The sequence below is a fragment of the Osmerus eperlanus genome, chromosome 18, assembly GCF_963692335.1.
Source record: "Osmerus eperlanus chromosome 18, fOsmEpe2.1, whole genome shotgun sequence".
NCBI lineage: Eukaryota > Metazoa > Chordata > Actinopteri > Osmeriformes > Osmeridae > Osmerus > Osmerus eperlanus.
Genome location: NC_085035.1, coordinates 5,785,523 through 5,807,107, shown reverse-complemented (window position 1 = coordinate 5,807,107; position 21,585 = coordinate 5,785,523). Strand labels below are relative to the sequence as shown.

At 50.3% G+C, this 21,585-nt stretch overlaps 1 protein-coding gene across 1 annotated transcript in view; it reads left to right on the top strand.

Annotated features, from left to right (window-relative positions):
* The window catches only part of LOC134038939 (transcription factor 4-like), a 107,117-nt gene that overhangs the window by 16,313 nt on the left and 69,219 nt on the right, over positions 1-21,585 (top strand). Inside the window, 2 exon segments of the mRNA XM_062484608.1 lie at positions 1,804-1,859; positions 2,698-2,794. Of these exon segments, the coding sequence (XP_062340592.1) occupies positions 1,804-1,859; positions 2,698-2,794 (153 nt within the window).

Below are 21,585 nucleotides of genomic sequence, written 5' to 3'. Positions count from 1 at the left end.
CGATTGAGGGTTATAAATTACACCGGATGTTGGCTGAGCGCAGGAGAGGACAGAGCGAGGGAGAGGTGAGCGGGGTTGAGGTTGGATATCCTAGCCAGAGGCAGCTAGTGAAAAGCGTCCATCTGATCTCGCTCGCTAACTGGACCTCTTGGCCAAATCAAGGATTAAGAGGCAGATAAGAGATGGCTTTGTACTGTGTTTAATGCACTCCCCCCATGGTTCATGGCATTGCGCATGCTACGGTACTCCATAGCCATCCACTGTACTCGAAATAGTTTCGTCTAAGATGGGTCTAATAGGAAGAAAACATAAAAGTCGACATTGGAACCTAGCATTAGCACTGTTTATTATCCATTTGTACAGGAAGTACACGAGCACAGGAATTTTCATATGCTTTGGTCCTGCACCTCTTGGCAATCCTTAGCGGCCTGTCGAAAGCCATCATAAACGTCTGAACCTACAATACGTTTCGTAAGTCCTAACCGATACGAGCGACTATGCTTATCAATAACGCATGTAGCAAGATAAGAAGACCCCATAAACTTGTTGACCTACGCAGACATCCAGATGTTACTGCCAGTGAGGTTAGCTAGGTGTCCCAGATTAGGAGGGTCCTAGTCATCACTGCTAGGTGTAGAGTGAGGGCTGGTGGTGTTCATCCGGTGGGAGGAGCCTGCCGCCTGGATCCAGAACACCTGGAGATGTTCTAGAACAGATAACACAGTGTGATAAGTCCCCGAGCCGAGGCTAGTTGTCAACTGTTAGATCGCACGGCCGATTACGACACAGAGCCTTTTTTTCTCTTCTCCTGTCGCACAGCGCCACAGATCAGATAGGCGGTGACACACACCGAGATCTGAGTCTATATTGACTTGGCGCTACCTTCCCAATTTGGTTATGTCCTGTGTGTTTGACTAGTGTCAGATGTGGGGAAGGGCTGGAGTCTCACAAGGCACAATGTCATGCGTGAGATGGGAGACGCAGTGTAATGTGCTCCTGCGGTTCTTTGTACTGGAGCAGGTTGGTTTTCATTGTATGCTAGGACAATGTTAGCACAGATTAGCCCTCTTACCAAATTCTTCTATACACAAGCACAAAGGACGTTTCTGTGAGGAGAGATTTGTAAATGACAATGAATGTACATGAAACTGTGCTGTTTCAGTGAATGTGTGCGCGTGTGTGTGCTTGGCACACCCGGGTGTGTTGAATGCTGGGATAATGGGGGACGAACCAGTCTTATCAGTTTATGAAATTCAAATAAAATGTACATTTACCTGATGCACAAATGAAATACAATGGACTGTTAGTCACTGTATATTAATGCCAATTGATCCTTGGTGGGTATTTTGCTTGATCCAATGCATTCTCAATGCTCTTACTTGCCGGGATTAGAGGTGTAGGGGCTTAAAGTATTTGATTGAATGTAAAACATTAAACATAATCAATGGGGCTTAATAGGAAGGGTCATGGAGTTAAGTAAACACGTGTTGACGTTGTCAGATAATGCAAGTGATGAAAATGTAGATGCAATCCTCTTTAGGCTCAGCCTGAGATGTAAATAATAAAGATGATCTAATGTTGTACTGGTTGTTGATTGCTGGTATCAAAGCTAACGATTTCCTCCTCTCTCCCTTCCCCCCCCCCCCCCTCTCTCTCTCTCTCTCTCTCTCCCTCCCTCCCTCCCTCCCTCCCTCCCTCCCTCCCTCCCTCCCTCCCTCCCTCCCTCCTCCCTCCCTCTTTCTCTCTCTGCCCCCTTCTCTCTCCCCCTCTTTCCCTCTCTCGCTCTGCCTCTTACTCTTGTAGATATGGAGGACAGAGCAAGTGCAAGCTCTTGGGGAAACGGAAGCCGTGCTTCAAAGGTAGGGCTCAAATTCTATTTTGTCACCGTAGAATATAACCGTTTGAACCTAATGGCACAGAATACTGTTATGTGAAAGGAATTACAGCCAGACATTACATCATCTTCCTCCTGGTTGTTGTCTCGAGGCATAGTTATTAATAGACATAAAAAAAAGAAAAAGTGAGCTACATAGAATGAACCCTATTACTGTGGTATTACCTTAGCGGTAAATACCACAGACAAACAGTAGCTGGGGCTCCAGAGCCTATCGCCTGGCTCTCGGAGGCTGACAACGACGCGGCGGCGCGGCCCTCCCATCTGAGGTAAGCCAAGGGACGCCACTAGACTCGGGCCTCAGCTGTGCGAAGGAGCGTCAAGGACATGCCACGGCGTGTTCCTCCTATAGAAACCCCCGTGTAAACCAGGGTTAATGACGGGAGGAAGGCTATGGTCCATTAAGACAAAGATTTGAATATGTTAATGAGGGGGGGGGGTGGCGGCCTAGCAGACGAGCGATCCTTCCACGCTTAGGATGATGGAGGGGTTGCCTGGGGAGCGTGGCGTTGCACACTCGCCGTCCCCGATGCCACGTCTGGATGAGAAGAAAGCACTTCCTGTCTCTTTGTCACCGAAAGACAGCTTCTGTGCTCTTTCCAGTGGCGTAGCACGCGCTTTTTAGCCGAAGCCACTGACAAAAGTGACGCTTTTTCCCAACGCACGAAGCTTTGCATGGCGATGACCTCCGGAGCTTAGCCAACGGCCACATGCCCTGGATCCTAGAGGGGGTGACACCCGGGGGCAGTTTGCGATAAGCCTACGCTGCTGGACTCATGTGCGCGTCGACCTTTTTGTTTCAGAGTTACGCGGACGGTTCACAGTACCCTCACATGACCAGCAGGGACCTGGGCTCACACGACAACATCTCCCCTCCCTACGTCAACTCCAGACTAGCAGGTGAGTCCGGGAGACCAGCCTCGTTGAGCGGGGGGTGCTTGTGGGGGGGGGGTCACCTCAGCCTGTGTGTGTTTGTCTGATATGCGTTTCTTTGACAAAGCAGCCGCTTTCCTCCGTCTCCACTTCAGCGAACATGTTTATTCACCTGAAGTACCAAACAAGTCACGCGCTCGACTAGTCCAGAAGGCCGTGATATAAACACTGCTGTTGCCGCGTGTGTCCGGGGAGAGATGATGACTGGTGCGAGCAACGAATCGGGATGTTTTCAATCGTTTCATTGGCCGCGGCGCCGCGTTGGTTTATGTCAACGCGGCCCCCCCCCCCCACGACTGGGAGTGTGTTAGCTCGATCTACAGCCCACTGTAAAAGGTCACATAGCGTGTCGTCACCTCACCCCCCCCCCCCCCCCCCACCTTACCACTGGCATGTGAGGGACCTCTCGGTTGACTAGGGCAGCAAAGGGACGCGAGCGAGGCATCGGCGCTGCTCACTTACCCATGATGCCCCTCGGCGCCCTCGTCCTCAACTCCTCCTCGCCGCCAGTGGTGAGCAAATGGCCACTGACACAGATAATCTTCTTGTGACATGAAAGTCAGAGCCTAACGAGGTCTGACTGGCTCCGTGAAAAATGTGCTCGCTCAGAGCCCCGGCTTCCGGCGCTTTCTCTCCCGCTACTACTGCCCGGCATCTTCCGTTAAATGATACATGACATTTTGGAAGCAACTCGCGGTGTATTGAGAGTATAGCTGGTTCACAGAAGGAGGGTGTTTGGGAGGGGTGGGTGGGTGGACTTGGACCTCCGCACACCTCTCCCTCGCCTCTTTGTCGCCCTTGCTAACGCTGTCCTGCTATACCTCAGGCCCATTCACACACTGATAGTGGAATACAATACGACGTAACACGGAGGTCGGTCCAACCGTTCCCCGGAAGCTTCCGCCAAGGTACTCTGCGGTAGACAAGCCAGGGGGGGGGGGGTGGAGAGAGGAGTCTTTCTCTCTCTGTGCTAAGGAGAGGAGGTGACAGCAGCGAGGCACTCAAGTGGAAAAGACTTCCATCCTGGATTATTTACACAGCCAGATGCTTCAGAAATGACAGAATCTGCAGCAGCCTGGTGCCCTGATATTCTGCAAAATGACAAGCTATCTTAGTCGGGACTTCCAGACCAGATCTCGCTCACCTCTGAGCACTGCTCCGATTAGATAGCGAAAGTGAGATTTTTAGATTTTTTTTGCAGCAAATCGAAAAATAGGTTTTTGGGTTGGGCTAATCAGAAAGTGCTTAGCACCAAGTGTAGCCGTGGCCTAGAATGTCTGTCGGCCATACTTCTGAGGACGTCCGGGTAACAAAGACGGGGACTACAAGCGTGCGCGCTCGCCGTCTCCGCCGAAACACCAGATCAAAAAAGGGTGGTCTTTGAAGCCTAAAATGGGGGGGGGGGGGAAATGGGTTTTGTGAAGCTGAAGAAATGTCCTTCCCATCTGTTGGTCACTTTGTTTTGGGAGCAAAGAAAAGCTTTGGCATGGGCGCCGCTCCCATGGCACGCATCGACGAGCCATCGAGGCAAAGCAAAACGGAGCAACAGGTCCGCGCTCGGCAACAAACAAACGGCGAGAGCGAGGCGGGGAAGGAGGGATGGAGGGAGTGCGACGGAGGGATGGGGAGGAACGGGGAGGAACGGGGAGAGTGTGACGTGTGTGTGGGAAGTGGATGCAAAAAAGGCTTTTGCATACACGTTTGGTGTTTTGTTGGTGTGAGGCTAACAAACACACACACACACACACACCCATACACCTCACACTCCCCATTCTCCCCATCCCTCTGCGGAGTGAGGAAAAAGAGAAAGGGGAATGCGATCTAATATCGCCTGCGCCTCATCTTGCACCGGGTGCCTCCATTTCCAGTACTAATGATAACATTAAGGGAGGTAGACAGGGGAGGAATTTGGAGTGCCAACCTCACTAGCAGATTTCTGCCGAGCGAGTGGGCGGGGAGAGAGGGAGCCCGCTGATGGTGAGAGCCAGAGAAGCCTGTCCCATCCATCCAGACAGCATCATTACGGGGCGGGTGCCTTCTCCCATTCCCACAGACATAACTTTGCAGATTATGGTGACATCCTTTAAATAATCAGCGAGGGGATTTGTGTCATATCCGCGGCCCGGACAGATTAATCCGCACAGGCAGCCCACCGCAACAGCCCCCCCCCCCCCCCCCCCGCCACCCCTGACTGGTGCTACCTCCACTCTATAGCCTCCCACAGCTCCTCCAGCTCTCAGCCCCAAGCCTCCAGCCCCCAGCCTTCAGCACCCCTTCTCCTCCACTCTCCTGCCTCCAACCCCACGGCGTCCAGTCCTCAGCCCCCAGTCCTCCAGCTCTGAACCCCCCAGCCTCCAGTAGCCTCCACGCCCCGGGCTCGCCAGCTCCAGAGCGACATTCCCCACTGGCTCCATGCCACCTCCATGCCACCTCCACGTCACCTCCCATGCCACCTCTCTTCCAGTGTCCCCCCTCTACCTCAGCACCCCCACCCTCCCTCCTCCTCCTCCCCCCTCGGCTGGAAACACAACCTTCAGGTAGACACCGAGGAGCAGCCGTGACTGGACCATTAGCATCCTGGAGGACTCATCCGTTTGATTTACTGGCCTCTGCCTCTGCTCTGTTCGACACTAGCGTGAGTTGAGGGAGAGGTGTCTGCTTTAATTAATAGGAGCCGAGGCGGAAGGATTCCTCTGCTGTTGCAGAGGAATATGAGGGGTGCCTAGGCTGGAGAGTGACCTTGAGTCTGGCGAGAGTGGAAAGCGAGTGGGCTGAATAGTAGTCGATGGCTCTAAATTCTGTACTGAGGTCTGTTTGAGGTATACACTGTGTGTGTGTGTGTTTGTGCGCGTGCGTGCGTGCGTTAAGCTCGGTTTGCCAAGCAGGTGCAGCGCAGTGCAACTAACAAAGGACTCCCTAACTGTCACAGACATGGCAAATGAACCGCAGGAAACTTCTCGACTTGTAAGCAAGTTTGCTCTCGGCTCCAGCCCTAGTTAAGAAGTGGGCTTCTTTGCATCTGATTCATGTTGTTTGCTGTAAGTGTACTTTATTTTCCTGTTCATTCAGCAAGCCATTTTTCCCCGCCGTTGGCTATTTGTTTGGATTTGGCGAATCTGCTGACAAATATGGCACTGGGAGACGACGCTATTACATTAGTCAAAGTCGCCTATGAGTGCAAAGTAATTTCTAGGCTAATATTGTTTGTTTTTTCCCTTCGATTCAGTGAAACGTGCTGATAGATGTGCTGTGAAACCAATATGTGCTCTATTGAATGTTCAAATGAGGATGTAGCGGCGTGTTCTCTATCACGTTGCGTCTGAGGAGAGAAGCAGTGTGTGTGTGTGTGTGTGTGTGTGTGTGTGTGTGTGCTTACCATCAGCCTGGTGCAGGTGTACAGGTACAGGTGCCTGACTGCATGAACCCGCCTGTCTGAATGCTTCCTTTTGAAATATGACCCTCCCTTCCCTGACACAGGTGGCTCAGTCACTAGCTTGTCTGCTGGAGGAACCATGAGCCCCCCCACACCCCCTTTTCTCTCCTTCCTCCCCCCTTCCCACCATCCCTCTCCACACCTCCTCATCCCTTCTCAAAATACCACCCTCAGCCCCGCTTTTTTTCCACCCTCCCTCTCATCTTATCCCCCTCCGCACCCCTCCGGAGCGAGGCACCCCCGCCCCCCCCCCCCCCATCCCTTCGTCACCTCCAGCTAACCTAATTAACGAGCGCTGGCAGAGAGGCTACCCCGCCTCCCCCCCCGCGCCGGGGCCGCTCCGTCCATCTCACCTCCTGCTGTCCTGCCGGAGCTCCAGCGCGAGGAGGGGCCTCTCGTCCACTCCCGCCCCCCCGCTCCGCGGGCACGGGCAGTGCCAAGGTCGCACCCCCCCTGTCCACTGCTGGCTATGCCCGGAATAAATAATCAGGGCGTCGGGGGGTAGTGGGGGGTAATGGTGGGGGTGTGTGGGGGGGAGGGGGTTAGGTGGCGGGGTAATGTAGGCAGGGGCGGGGGCCACCTCGGCTCGTGGAATCTCTGATCTCCATTTACCCCCCAGGGAGAGAGGGGTCACGGAGGATGACCCTCTCTTTATCATACCATTAGACACAGGAATGACTCGACAAAGGCTGCGCTGGACCCACTGCCTACAGTCCATCATAGTCACACTCCATGTCTGATATCGTTTTGTTTTGTTTAAAGAACAGATTTATGACATCGTATTTCTCACTCTGGCCCATATTTTCTTTTTTTTTTATGTCAATCAAGTCATTCCTTAAACTTGTCTGATAGGAAATATGAACCGTATATTTATTTCATTCCTTTATTTATTACAACCGTATATTTATTTAATCTGTTCGCTATTCTTCTGTACATGCGAAGGGCCATCTGTTTGTATCAGGGTGCGTGGGGCTGGTGTGACAGCAGGAATGTGGAAGAAGACATTAGAAAATCTAGAAGCATCCATTCCATCATTCCTTTCCTGTGAGGAAAGAGATGCTGATTGGTGGATAGATCTCAGAGGCCACACCCCCAATCGCTGTTCCCAGCTTCACCCGGCACTGCTTCGAAACACCTGGCAACTGATCCACACACACAGTTCTATATTCATTCATTCATTCATTTACTATCCATCCATTCAGCCAATTATTCATTCTTCTTTTTGTGTTGTTTGTTTGTTTGTTGATTATTTCTTTCTCTGTCTGATGGAGCCGTGCCTAGGTGTCCAGGAGGTTAGGATCAGTGTGTTTCCTCTCTGGGTGGTTATCAGCCAGTTAGCTGGACTACACCATCCTAAAGGGTGAACACGCAGCCATGCTCTGTCTGTTTACTGAAAGAGTCAGGGAGAGAGAGAGAGGTGGGGAAGAAATCAGTGTGTGTTTGTTACAGAGCGTGTGTGTGTGTGTGTGGGGGGGGGGGGGGCACCGGAGTGCTTGCATGAGAGCGAGACGTGGGAAGGAGAGATGGAGAGAATGTGTGTGAGGGAGAGAGAAGGGGAAAAAAAGGAGTAGGGGGAGTTAGTGAGAGGGGAGGGTCCCGAGGAGCAACGGAAGGATGGGGGGAGGATGGACGGATGAGAGGGAGGGAGCGGGGGGCCAAGCCGGGCTTGGGGGGAAGGAGGGGTTAGGAGGGGGGGGGGCTGATAGAGACGTCAGCACGGGCCCTGGCCGACAGGAAGAGCGAGAGAGCGAGAGAGGTAAGACGGGAGGGAGGGAGAGAGAGAGAGAGAGAGAGAGAGAGAGAGAGAGAGAGAGAGAGAGAGAGAGAGAGAGAGAGAGAGAGAAGAGAGAGAGAGAGAGGGGGGGGGGAGAGAGAGGAGAGCTCCAGATGAGGCCTCTTGGGAGCGGGGCCGGGTCATTCATGTACGACCATGTGTATGTGTCTGACAGACTGTGAAATGGTGCGGTGTTGCGCGGCTGCTCTGCACCTGGGCCCTTCAGTGCTGATTGATTGGTTTGGTCATGTGTAATGGTCCCATCTGCCGTGTGTTGTTTTTCTGTTTTACTTATAAACACTGTTCCCAGAGGCTGAGGCGAGATGAACTGTATTTTGTCATTTTTCCCCCTTCAAAAAGAAGGAAAGTACACAAAAAAAAACAAAAAAAAGAGAGAAGGGGGGGGTTAGGTGATAAAAAATGAAAAAGGAGCGTAAAACCTCAAGCCAGCCTCGCCAGAGACAGCTCCCTGTCCTCTTCCGTGGCAGACGTGTGTTTTCAGGGGGTCGTGTGTTTTTCTGTGCGTTTTCTCGTTTTTTCGTGTGTGTTTCTTGACGGTGTTATTCTGGTGAGCTACTGCTTGCTTTTTTAATGAGGAATAAAAATCACAGTGAAGTGTTTGGCACATATCTGCATAATGACTTTTATTGCAGAGAGGAGTTTTCTGTAACAGAGCCAATACTTAATTAAAGCTGCTGACATCATGGTGTTATAATTAAGCCTGGCATTAATTAAGCAGGAATAACGTTTTTTTTTTTTTTTGGGGGGGGGGGGGACTAAAATGTGGGGAGATGGTTCGTTAGTGTTTTGGGGTTAAGTCTTAAATGGACTCTTAGACAATGGCTATTTTAAGTGCTCGGACAGCACCAAATGTGGATAGGTGGCAAACTTGGCAGAGAAAGAGGAGAAAAAGTTTACTTTTGGCGGAATCCATTTTGTAAATGCTGATCGGATCCACGCATTCTGATAGCTAATTACGCATCGGAGAGCATCGACAGCTGCATTCATCATCATAAAATGTAATAATTAATGACATTCCAACAAAGAAAAATATGTAAATGAGAGCTCATTAGCATTTTCATATTCAGCTTCGATAATGCTTTTGCTGACAAGGTTGTAATTAATGAAAATTCATGTCGCAGTCGGGAGATTGGATCGCCTTCATTCCGCTCACAATTCCCAAATGCTAGCATTATGGAAAATGAGGAGTGCTGCCAACTTTTCGAGGGAAAAAACAACCTAAAAGCACCAAATGCAAATGAGCTCCTGGCATGGTGGTGGGATTTAGGGTGGGAGGGGGGGTACTTAACCCTTGGGGGCCTGCCCAAACCTTGCTCGGAATAATAATTCCCGGCTCCTTTTTCCCTTTCCAAAAAAGCCCCTTCGTAACCAAGTGCCGCGCCGCACACACCTGCACCTATGTTACGCGCGGGCCATGCTTTCAGGTCCCCAAGATTTGTTCAATCTTTTAACGAACGGACAAATAAATAACCAGCGGGCTACTTGGATGGGAGAGTGAGTCTACGGCGGCCGACGCGGGTAGAGCTCCTTTGTTTTCCCTCAGAGAAGGATTGGGAAGGGGGGGAGGGGGGGGTAACCGCTGGGGATGGTGGCCGAGCGTTGGGGGAATGCCGTGGTGCGGCGCACACCTGTCTGGCGAGCGCCGGCGGCCCGCCTCCCCGCGGGGAGCGGGGAGGGCGGCGGCCGTGGTTTCGGAGGGAGCACGCTGCCGAGAGCGAGAGCGCGACGATGGGGAAGTGTGAGTCGCCTCCTCTCCCAGGGTTACGGCCACTCTCACAAAGAAGCCGGCTGCACCCAGAATAGAACCCCATCTGCATCGTCGGTTTGTTTTCATTCTTCTCGGCTTATGCCTGATAGTGTGAATACTTGGCCCAATTTCTTTTTTTTTTAAGGGCCAACTCATTCTTGAGACGTGTCACTTGGGTTTAGAAGACAAGTGTGTGTTTGGCCTCTGCCTGAGAGCCTGTCATCCAGACTTCTACCCTGCCTACTGGTGTCACATGCAGGAAGGGGAAAATACTTTAACACACCTGTACACTTGATTCTCTTCTAGGGGCTTTCCAAGGTTACACAAATTATCCAGAAAATATCAGAAGACCGAAAAATCTATATATATATATAAAAAAAAAAAAGATTGTCACCGAAATGACAAGACGCAAAAAATCCCCATTCTACTGTAGGTGAAATTTGAATTAATAGACACACACACACACACATCTACTATCCTATCTTGTCCTAGAAAGGTCCTGTGCTGCAATGGGAAGTTTAATCCATGTCAGGATAGAGACTAGAGGGGGTCAAAATTTGACAAAAGCGAAAAGTGGATTTAGTGAAAGCAGGGACCACTGCATACTGAGGAGACGGTTAATCCACAAAAACAAAAGATTACAGATAAGTGCTTTGTTTTATAACCTCAGTATAATCCTGAAACTCTAGTGTTGCATTGATGCTTTGTGTCATCAAAGTTTTACTCAAGCGCATCTAGATCATGAGAACTTGAAATCTCTAGCCTTGGTCTTTAATCTTCTCACGGAATATATATCTCCCACTACACGGTTGAGCATTTACTACAGTTTTGTGATGACAGTATTTAAACGAATATAATAATATAATACTAGTAAAAAATAAAGTAATGCAATAGGATTTACATGGTTAAACACATTTGTATCTTTACCAACAAAACAACTCAAATATAATAATTTGATCAACATTGACCTCTGCCTTCTTGGTCTGTAGGGACTGGCATTGTGCACATCGGTCCACCCCCCCCCCCCCCCCCCCCGGCACTCCCTCCCTACTTCACCTTGCTCTGCCTCTCTCCATCCCCCCCCCTCCCCCTCTGCTGTGGTAATCCTGGCTGGCCCAGATTGCGGGAGGCCTGTGGCCCACTCTTCCTCTTCTGCGAGGCCGTTCGGTCGCCCCGGTCCGCTCTGTACCGGGCCGCGCGGGCGCGCGCACACACACACAGAGTACGCATGGCTGACCCGTCCCCGCTAGAAACCGGGCCAGCCCGAGCCCTTTACCAGAGTTGGCAAAAACAAATTGCCCGATAAACAAAGCTCTTCTCCTAGATTATCTCTAAACCTCTTTTGTTGTGTGTCGTTTGCGTCTGTCTGGGCCGGCCTGTGGGCACAGCTACTCTGGCTGTTGGATGGGGGGGAGGAGGGGGGGAGCACTGTGGCATCGAGGGGCACGGGTGGCACAAGCTCCCCTGAAACACACGGTTAGCACACAACTATGCCAGTCTGAGCGAGACAGAGTAAGAGAGAGAGAGAGAGAGGGAGAGTGTGTGTGTGAGTGTATGTGTTAGAGAGGGTGGTGCGCTTCCAAGTGTATGCTCCCGGTGTTATTGTGTAACGCTGCCCTACTGCCAGCCAAAAGAAACACAGCAATTTCCGCACATCACCGTCGCCCCTCTCCAACATGGCAGCGACTTGACGGGCAGATGCCGTCCATCCTAAGAACATGTTCAAACAGAGGAGGAATTTAACATATTTGCTACGGGAAAATTGTTAGCATTTAAGGGACAAGATTTATTTATTTTTTCCCTTTTTCATTTTATCTCCCCGCTCCCCCCAAAAATCGTATTATTTATTGTAGATATTTACATTTAGGAAATCAAGGCTTTCAATATTTGATTTATTATTATTATTATCCTCGAATAGTGTGGGTGCGACATCATACACAAATGCCTCAGAACTCCCAAACTCTAGTTTGGTGCACACGCAACCCCAGACCCAAATATATTTGTCGCAACTTAATTTCCCCTGATAACTTGCACACATTTATATAATTCCTCTAACCGACACCTTCACTGTAGAGCGCACGCCCGCGCGCGCGAGAGAGACGGGCACGGGGGGGGAACAAAAGAAAGTTTATCCCTAGTGAAATGCAGTCGTCTTTAGCGACGGCCCTGGCATACAGATTTCTCGGTGCAAAATGTTGGCAGGAGACTGAGGGAGGGAGGGTGCCCCCCGGGCATTGCCAGTGTGCTGTTGCCCCCCTCTGCAGCATGGCAGTCTGGTTCTCTTTGTTGTGTTCCCCAGCCCAGAGTCTTCCACGCCCAGCGCCAGTGTTCTGGAGGGGAATGCCCGTATGCATTCTCTCGACTGGCGCGCTGCGGCTGCACTAGGGGTGCACCCGTGGTTGGTTCGCTGTACCTGGCGTTGGCGCGGACTCGCGGACGCACACCGCCGCCGTCAAAGCTACTTCTTTTAGCAGAGTGACCCGCTGTTAGCTGATGCTCCGTGGAACTCACTGTCTTTCCCCTATAGGTCTGACGACTGGGTCTGGTGCCCCCCCCCCCTTCCCCTCTCGCCTCACGCCTCCCCTTGGTTTGGGAGCTGGCATTGCCCCCTCCCCCAGACCCACGCCCGCCCCACTGGCCCGACTCCAAGGCTACTTCTTTTAATAAAGAGAGGCCTTTGAAGAGTCGTTGCGAATAACGACGCATTTACTGCCGCGGCGCTTGCTAGCGCTGCCAACTTTCTGTCTTAATCCAAGGGGGCATTTTAAATTGGGGGGTTGGTTGGGTTGGGAGGGTGGGTGGGTGTGAGGGGGCAGGGGGTGGGCGGCGGGCGAGGGGGTTCGGCATGGCAGCTCGAAGTATTAAAGGCTGCTTCTGTGCCAGTGAGAAGCTCTTCAAATTGGGGTTTTAAACCCTTCCAAGGAGAGGTGGGGGATTTATGTGTGAGGGGAAAATCCCCCAAGACAACAACAGTTTTGTATGGATGCGAAACTTAATTAATATTCCCCTTAAGGATAAATACTTTTAGAAAAATTCCGTCTGGCTTTCTCCCCCTCTTTGTCTCGTTCCTTTGTTGTAATATTTGCTGGCATGATTCAGGTCTATAAATAATGTGTCTCTCTGTAATGTAGGTGGATTCTCATGCCTGCCGCACTGAGCTGCTGTGTGGGAACTTCTCGCGAGCGTCTCAGCATGTGGTTACGTGCGTGTGCTCGAGGACTGGGTTTGTGCGCGTGCGACTGTGTGTCGGCGTCGGGCCTGTTTGGGAAAGAGAATATCGATCTGCAGTGCTGTCTGTGTTTGTGTGCGTGCGAGCCGGTGTGTGTCATCTTGTTGTGCTTGTGTGTGTGTGTGTGTGTGTGTGTGAGAGAGACAGATAGTATGTGTGCGTGGTTGCGCTTGTGTGTCTATGTGTGTGTGTGTGTGTGCATGCATGTGTGTGTGTGTGTGTGCACCGAGCTCTCTTTGTGATTGTGTCTAAATTGAACAAGCTCGTTCACCACGAACAGATGTTTCCTGTTTCGGCTGGTGTAAAGCTTTTAGGTAGCAGTCTCACCCTCGTGCTGGTGGTGCTCGCGTCGTTACATCACTTCAGCATAGCCGGCCTCTCTCTTTTTCTCTCTCTGTCTCTCTCTGTCTCTCTCTCTCCCTCTCTCTCCCTCTCTCTCTCCCTCTCTCTCTCTCTCTCTCTCTCTCTCTCTCTCTCTATCTCTCCCCCTCTCTCTCTCTCTCTCTCTCTCTCTCTCTCTCTCTCTCTCTCTCTCTCCCTCTCTCTCCCTCTCTCTCTCTCTCTCTCTCTCTCTCTCTCTCACTCTCTCTGCTCGCATGATGCGGTCTTCTCCCACATCACCCACCAGGGCTGATCGTTCATCACCGAATACGAGTCTCGTTTGGTGTATTATCGCGTCGTCCAACAGTGTCCACCAATGGTGATCATTACAGTTTTTCTCGATTGGTTACACACATTTTCTGAATGCATACCTCATACTCTCAGAACTCTACACACAAATCAAAAAAACACACACACAATGGGCAAAACCCCTCACTTCTCCTGCAAAATTAAACTTAACATTCAAAACAATGTTATTTAATCTCAAAATGGTATTTTGTTTTCAAATGACAAACACAAACCATCATATGAATAGACATTTATAAGAACCATTTGAACACTGATGTGCTCAATGTAAAACACTATGATGAATGGAAAACACTTCTTCTTCATTCATCATAGTGAGTTAGGCCTTTTTTTGTTCAGTGTTACATTTACTACAGACAGTACATACATAAGTGTGTTGTAAAATATTTGAGAATATTGTTTTTATACTCAGAACACAGAAATACACGGTAACAAATATATTTTACATATATGTACACAGTGTACATCCCAACCAACACAAAGTTGCACATACAGCGGTTTACATACAAAACAACAGAATAATTTACTGTATAGTGTATACAGTTACATTATTATTATTTTTCTTTGTATTTGCCGTAATGTTATGGCGTTATTTTCTAGGACCATGTTCATGATTTCAGTTTCCTGTTCAGGAGACAGAAGACGTTCCCGACCACCTTGTGTTGGTAATCTTTCAGTTCTGCCAAACATATAGTAAAATACTGTAAATACTGTGTAGGAATACAAAGTAGGAATACATTTTCCAAATACTTGAAACATACTTTATTTTTTACAGTCCTACAGAACAGTCCACAGGCAATACTTTACTACTGTACTCATTGAGTACTGTATTGATATGCAGTAGGCCTACTGCAATTTTGTAGTGAGAGTAGATTTCTTACCTATTCTCATTTCGGAAAGTCCCGATGATGGATGCTACAGTGTACCTGCTCAAATTTGGCTGTACTCTTTGCCCAGCCTCCCTCATTGTTAGACAATGGTTGACTACATGGTCAACCAAAGCGGCTCGGATCTCATCAGAGATTATGGTCCTTGGCCTTCCTCATCCTCGTCCTCCCTGTCCTCCTCCTCTTACTCTCACTCCTCTGCCTCTGTTTCCAATGTTGGCATCCATTGCTCAAAAACAGAAAAGGTCACCTGTTGCCCTTTTACAGTTTTTCTCAATTGTTTACACACAAATACTGGTACTTGAGGCACAATGACCACAACATGTAACTCATGCACCAACCCCATGAACCAATTGTGCTAAACTACAAGCACAATTCCTGCTTTACACTCAAATTGCAGTTCTAACACACACTTTTTTCAAAACACTACACACAATTCTCTGCATTTGGCACAATTTTCATGAAGAAAATCTTTTGTTTTCACAAAGAACACACTGCCATTCAAATACGCACACTGACTCATCGCATGGACAAACACCTGTCACACAGTTTTACAATTAGCAATCAGAGCTTTAGAATAAAAGGGCAACAGGTGACCTTTTCTGTTTTTGAGCAAAGGATGCCAACATTGGAAACAGAGGCAGAGGATATTTTACAACACACTTATGTATGTACTGTCTGTAGTAAATGTAACACTGAACTAAAAAAGGCCTAACTCACTTTGATGAATGAAGAAGAAGTGTTTTCCATTCATCATAGTGTTTTACATTGAGCACATCAGTGTTCAAATGGTTCTTATAAATGTCTATTCATATGATGGTTTGTGTTTGTCATTTGAAAACAAAATACCATTTTGAGATTAAATAACATTGTTTTGAATGTTAAGTTTAATTTTGCAGGAGAAGTGAGGGGTTTTGCCCATTGTGTGTGTGTTTTTTTGATTTGTGTGTAGAGTTCTGAGAGTATGAGGTATGCATTCAGAAAATGTGTGTAACCAATCGAGAAAAACTGTATTCTAAAGCTCTGATTGCTAATTGTAAAACTGTGTGACAGGTGTTTGTCCATGCGATGAGTCAGTGTGCATATTTGAATGGCAGTGTGTTCTTTGTGAAAACAAAAGATTTTCTTCATGAAAATTCTGCCAAATGCAGAGAATTGTGTGTAGTGTTTTGAAAAAAGTGTGTGTTAGAACTGCAATTTGAGTGTAAAGCAGGAATTGTGCTTGTAGTTTAGCACAATTGGTTCATGGGGTTGGTGCATGAGTTACATGTTGTGGTCATTGTGTCTCAAGTACCAGTATTTGTGTGTAAACAATTGAGAAAAACTGTAATATGAAGCCCTGTGTATTTGGGGGGGGGGGGATTTTTGTTGTTAGTATCGCAGGCACGTTTCGTTTTATTGATTTGTTTTTGTTGTCGCACGGACAATGCTGTTCTTTGTGGACGCTTGAGCAGAAAGGCGGAGGGGCACGTGCATGGCAGTGCCAGGGCAGAGGCTGTCGTGGCACGCACTCACCACACACACACACACTCACACACACGCCCATCAACGTACAAGCACGCGTACGCACACGTAAACACACATACACACACATACCCATAAACCCTACACAGACAGATATTGTACTCACACACACACACACATACCCATCAACCCAATCAAACACACATACACACACACTATACCCATAAACCCACACAGACAGATACTGCACACACACACACACACACACACACACAGGCGGGAGCTGGATTGGCAGGTGTGTGGGATGGTTGTGGTAGAGGAGGAGGCAGGTGGAGGGACAGCTCCCCAGGACCATGGCCTTCGACACGGAAGCTCCAGTCCAGAGTTAACCTGGACCGACCAGCAGTGGGTGGACAAGTTAGGGGTCATCAACTCTGGCTGTGACACACACACACAGACACACACACACACAGACAAACACAAACTCTCTCACACACACACACACAGACAGGCGATGGTTTCCGAAAGCAGGGCAGGGGTAGGGGCATCCCTCCCTCTCCCCCACATACCCCACCGCGGCCCTGTGTGTGAACGGCCCCCGAGTGGAGCGACGAAGGGAGCTTAGGGGATCGAGCGCTTTTCAAGCCCCTCCCAGGTCCGAAAGCGGACCCGTTGAAAGGCAAATCACTCCTGTTTCGCCTCCCGTCCTCCGTCCTCCGTCCTTAGCGCGCTGCCCTGTTGAGGAGTGGAGAAATGGTGTGTGTGCGGGTATCGTGTGATGCCTATGCACGCGTAACACAGGCAAGTGTTGGGTTCGTGTTACACTCATTATCTTCCTACAGCTGTTTATCTTTTCTTTTTTTTTCTTCCTTCTTCCCGCCCCCCCTCCTACCCCCCCTACCCCCCCTCCCCCTCCTCCTTGCTAGCAGCCATTATGGCCCAGACTGAGGTGTTGGAAAGTGTTCATTATAATTTGTGACCTTGCTTCTTTAACGTACAGCCCCCCGCTGCGTGTTTCCCTCTCGTTTTTCGTGTGTGTGTGCTCGCGTGTGGGTTTTATTTTTCTTCAGTCAAGCTTTTAGGCAATAAACATGGGGGGGGGGGATATTGGCATTCTGGCCCAGCAGAGAGCAGTCTGAAATTACCACAGCCTCGTATCAGCCACCACAATTAGTATGATGGAGTTATGATTCAATTAGAGTGGATGGAGGTGTAAGAACTCGGGTTCAGTTGACTTAAGTGGCTGTGTCAACAGTTTATCAGTCTGCATCATTAATGACCCTGGCAAGGAGCAATGGGAGATCTGGGTCTAAGGCGGAGTCTCTGGTGTTTTTTTTTACACGTACTGTACATACACACACACACACACTCACACACATACGTGTACGCATGCACGCAAACACGCGATTACGCTCTCACGCACGCACGCACGCACTCTCTCTCACACACACACGCACACACAGTTTCTGAAGGGAGGAGAGTAGTAGTCTAGTAGAGAGATGGAGGGATGGCGAGATGGAGGGACGGATGTCTTCTCCGGTGCACCTCTAGGGGACACGGGTTGGCAGAATCGTTCTTCCGAGCACGTTACGTAACCACGGGTCCCCTGCTATGACACGGTGTCAAGAAAATCCTGTTAGCCCTCCCCCCCTCCCCCCTCCCCCCCTCCCCCCTCTCTCCTCAGCACCAGTCAAGTCTCTGGGTCCCCGTTCGGCCCCCGTTCGCGGCTCGAATCAGGGACGTTGGAAAGCGTGTCTGTGTGCACACTGGTAACAAACCAATTAACCAAACAGATAGCATTCGTTTTCCCAGTGCTCCCAGTGCTCTCACTCTTTGTCGCGATGTAAGCGATGCCTTCACCCCCTACCCACCCTCGCACACACTCATTCTGTTACGGACACATTTTTTTGGGGTTCGTCCTGAACAGAAATCCCTCTATTCATTATTTCCTTGTTGCCTTCCCTGCTATTGTCTGATTCGAGAGAGACCGCTGTTGTGAAACGATTGTCGGTCATATCAAGTTGCGGGGTCGCTTTGTTGTTGTCGACGGCCGTGGTTATTATTGGGATTGTCGTGTCTGTCATTATGATTATCATTAGGAGGAGTAGTGTGGTTGAGAGCTACCTTCGGCATTAGTGTCCTCGTCCAGGGCTGGAGTGTGTTTGATCTGACATGCCGGACCTGTGATCCTGCCCAGGCTTAGTCAGGGATGGGGGAGGGGGGCAGGGAGGGAGGGGGGGGAGGGAGGGAGGGGGGGAGGGAGGGAGGGCCGGGCGGCGTTAGATGGATAGGAGATTACTCTTTTCTGTCGCTCCAGGTTCGACCCCCCCCCCCCCCCCCGGCTGAGCCCTGCCAATATCCACAGGAGAGATTCTCAAAGTATTTAAAGTGTCATTACGCACCGGCTTACCGAGGCAGAGGCCTTCTTTATCAGATGAGGTTTTCCACGTGTTCCCTGGCACTGGGAGGGTGGTGCGTGTGTGTGTGTGTGGGGGGGGGGGGGGGGGGGGGGAATGAGGGAGAGATCTAGTTCAAATACAGTTTAACCCTGTTGTTTATGTTGCTCACTGCCTGAAATAAAAACGTTTGCGCGCTCGGATTCTTGTGTTGCCCGGTCCAGTAAGGACCTTGAGGCAGACGGCACATCCGAAGCGAGAAGGAGTCGGAGAGAGACGCGAGGAAGAGGCCCAGACGAGCTCCGAAGGAAAGAATCCCAAACTGTAGCCAAACACCTTAATTGTGATGCATTTCCTGAGCCTCTCTCTTCCATTGCGGGCGCTGCTCCACTGCCATATGGTGTACTATGGAACATTTAACTTGTCAGATATAATGGATTGTCCTGGAAGCAGATTTTTGCTCCGAGCGCTCGCCGCCTTCCCCGGCGTTTCGGGGGGCTGAGGCGGCCGCCGCGGGCGGCGCGATGAGGGATCGCAAGACCCGGTCGGGAGAGGAGGCGCACTGTCGATTTTCCCCCTCCAGACGTTGACCTATATGCCACCTTGCCTTACCCGTTCCGCGTGGGGCATCACCGCCGTCGCCCGTGCCCGGATTAGAACCTGTCACGGACGCTTACGTCACCAGCCGTCCGATGGTTCCCGGATGGTTGCGGATGCGGGAAAAGCACCCGACCTCTGACCTCTCCTTGCGTCGTCCATCGAGTCGCATGTACCCTGAGGGATTTTTTTTCTCTCTCTCAGTGTGTTGGGTGTGCAGGGAGATCATTCAAATGATCTGTCTGGTATATGTCTGTCAGAAATCCTCGGACAGTGTGTTTGTGTGGGCGTGTGTGTGTGAGGAGGGGAGGAGAGGAGAGGTGCGGAGGGGAGTGGAGAGTGCAGGAGAGATGGGGAGGAGAGGAGTAGCTGGTGCCTGCCTGTTTGTTTAGGTCTGGACATGACCATTGCATATTCCCCTTGACAGCGGCACAGTGTTGAGGGTGCGGTGTGTTGGGAGGTTTAAGACATGAAAACTGAAGACCCACATTAGCAATTAGCAATAAATGGACTTGGAATATAGTGATGGCAATTTACACAAAGGTAAATTGTCTAGCTTGACCTAGCTACCCACAACATAGCCCAGAACTCACTGAGCCCTTAAAGGTGCAGTGTCCACTTGAACCTCTCCAGTGAATTAAGTAGCCTGCTACACTCCCAAATATATTTTGAGGTCACACAGATTCAATTTTGGGAGCATATGCACTAATGTTTTTTAAAATATATTGTCGAGTATATAATTATTTTTTTGTTATAAGAAATTGGCCTCTCCGTGTGGTCATTTTATATAAACGATTTATTCATTGAATTTGCATAATGGACCATATCTTAATATCGATATCGTTATCGGGATATGAAAGGACCTATATCAGGATATGAGATTTTGGTCATATCGCACAGCCCTATTGGCATAGACTTGATGCCCTCCCCACCTCCACAAAGAAAATACTATAAAAATAACACTATAATAATACTGCTATATATAATATATATACATATCCCCCGACTTAAAGAAAAAATGGCTAGAATTCCAATTTCAAGCCATGCGGTGGTTTACATTGTGGTGGCGTGGAGCCCCCCTCTTGCCTTGTGATTGGCCTAATCAATGCTGGCTGCCAAGCCTCTGAACCAAGGAGGACGAGGACGAGCCTGAGTGCCTGCCTCCACCTGGCGAGGACCAGTGCCAGGACAGCTACCCCCAGCCCCTGCTTTCTGTCCCCCCCTAGACCCCCACCTCACCACCACTTCCTCCAGCCTCGCTTCCAACCCCTCTCCCCCACTGTCTCATTCAATCTCCACACCTCCTCCGCCCCCTCTTTATCCCCCCCCGTTGTCCTCTCTCCAATCCCCCCCACCGCCCGTGGACTGCCACCACTACCCCCCCCCACACACACACACACACACACACACACACACAACTGCGATTGGTCCCCGGTGTCCTTGGGGTGGGGTGGGGAGGGGGAGGACAGTGCTGGCAAGCCAACAATGAAGAGGGTGGGAGGGGAGACTGGTGACCACCTATCAGAGAACACCTTTTCCCCTCTCAATAGAGCTGTTTTCCCTGGCTCTACCTCTTCACCCCAAAACCCCCTCGCCCCTCTCCACCTCAGAGCATCACAGGAACCCACATCAAGCCACCCCAAAACCATTCAGAAACGTATTCAGCAATCCGTGGCCTCCGTCAAACGAATCCCATCAAATGTTGCTGACCGTGGTCCCTATCCACAACCAGATCGACAGACGGAGTCTCATGGATACTTCGATCTCGGCTGTACCTTACATGGAACACCAATGTAAACCAGCCTCACATCATATGCCTACAAACCCTCCGCTGGTGTGTATGTTGACCCGCGTGGGCGCCCACAGCGTCACAAACAGGTTTTTTTTTGGGGGGGGGTGGGCGTGGAGGCCGGACAGACTGACGGCCGCGTTGCGCGGCGCCGCCCGCCTGCCTGCCCGCCTGTCTGCCTGCCTGCCTGCCTGCCCGCCTGCCTGCCTGCCTGCGCCCCCCAGCAGCTGGAGCCTCCTCTGTCTCCAGCTGTTTCTGACGGATCACCTGCTCCCCCACCAAGCCACCACAGCCTCCTCAACCAGCGCGCCGTAATTATAGGAGACGGGGGAGGCAGGCTGGGGGGCTGGGGGGGGGGGGGGTGATCCATTAGGCTCTCCCAGATTTGGGAGAAGAAAAAAAACGGGAGTATTTGCATAGAAAACCCAGGGAAAGGTTTTGGTTGGACAGCGTGTTTACTTAGAAAGGTTGGCTTATACGTATTGTCAGAACACCAGGCTCGTTACGAAGCGGCTGACGTAATAACGATGCTGTTTACTTTTCCGGGATCTTCTTTTGCTTGTCACAGATGCTCGTTAAGCGGGCTCTGTTGGCTTTAGGACATTCATTGGACGTCCTCTTCCTCAGAGGTTTCCATGTCGGCCCCCCACCACCACACACACATCACACACACATCACACACACATCACGCACGTAGCCTACGCGTAATGTAAGGCGGATGCACAGCAGCGGCA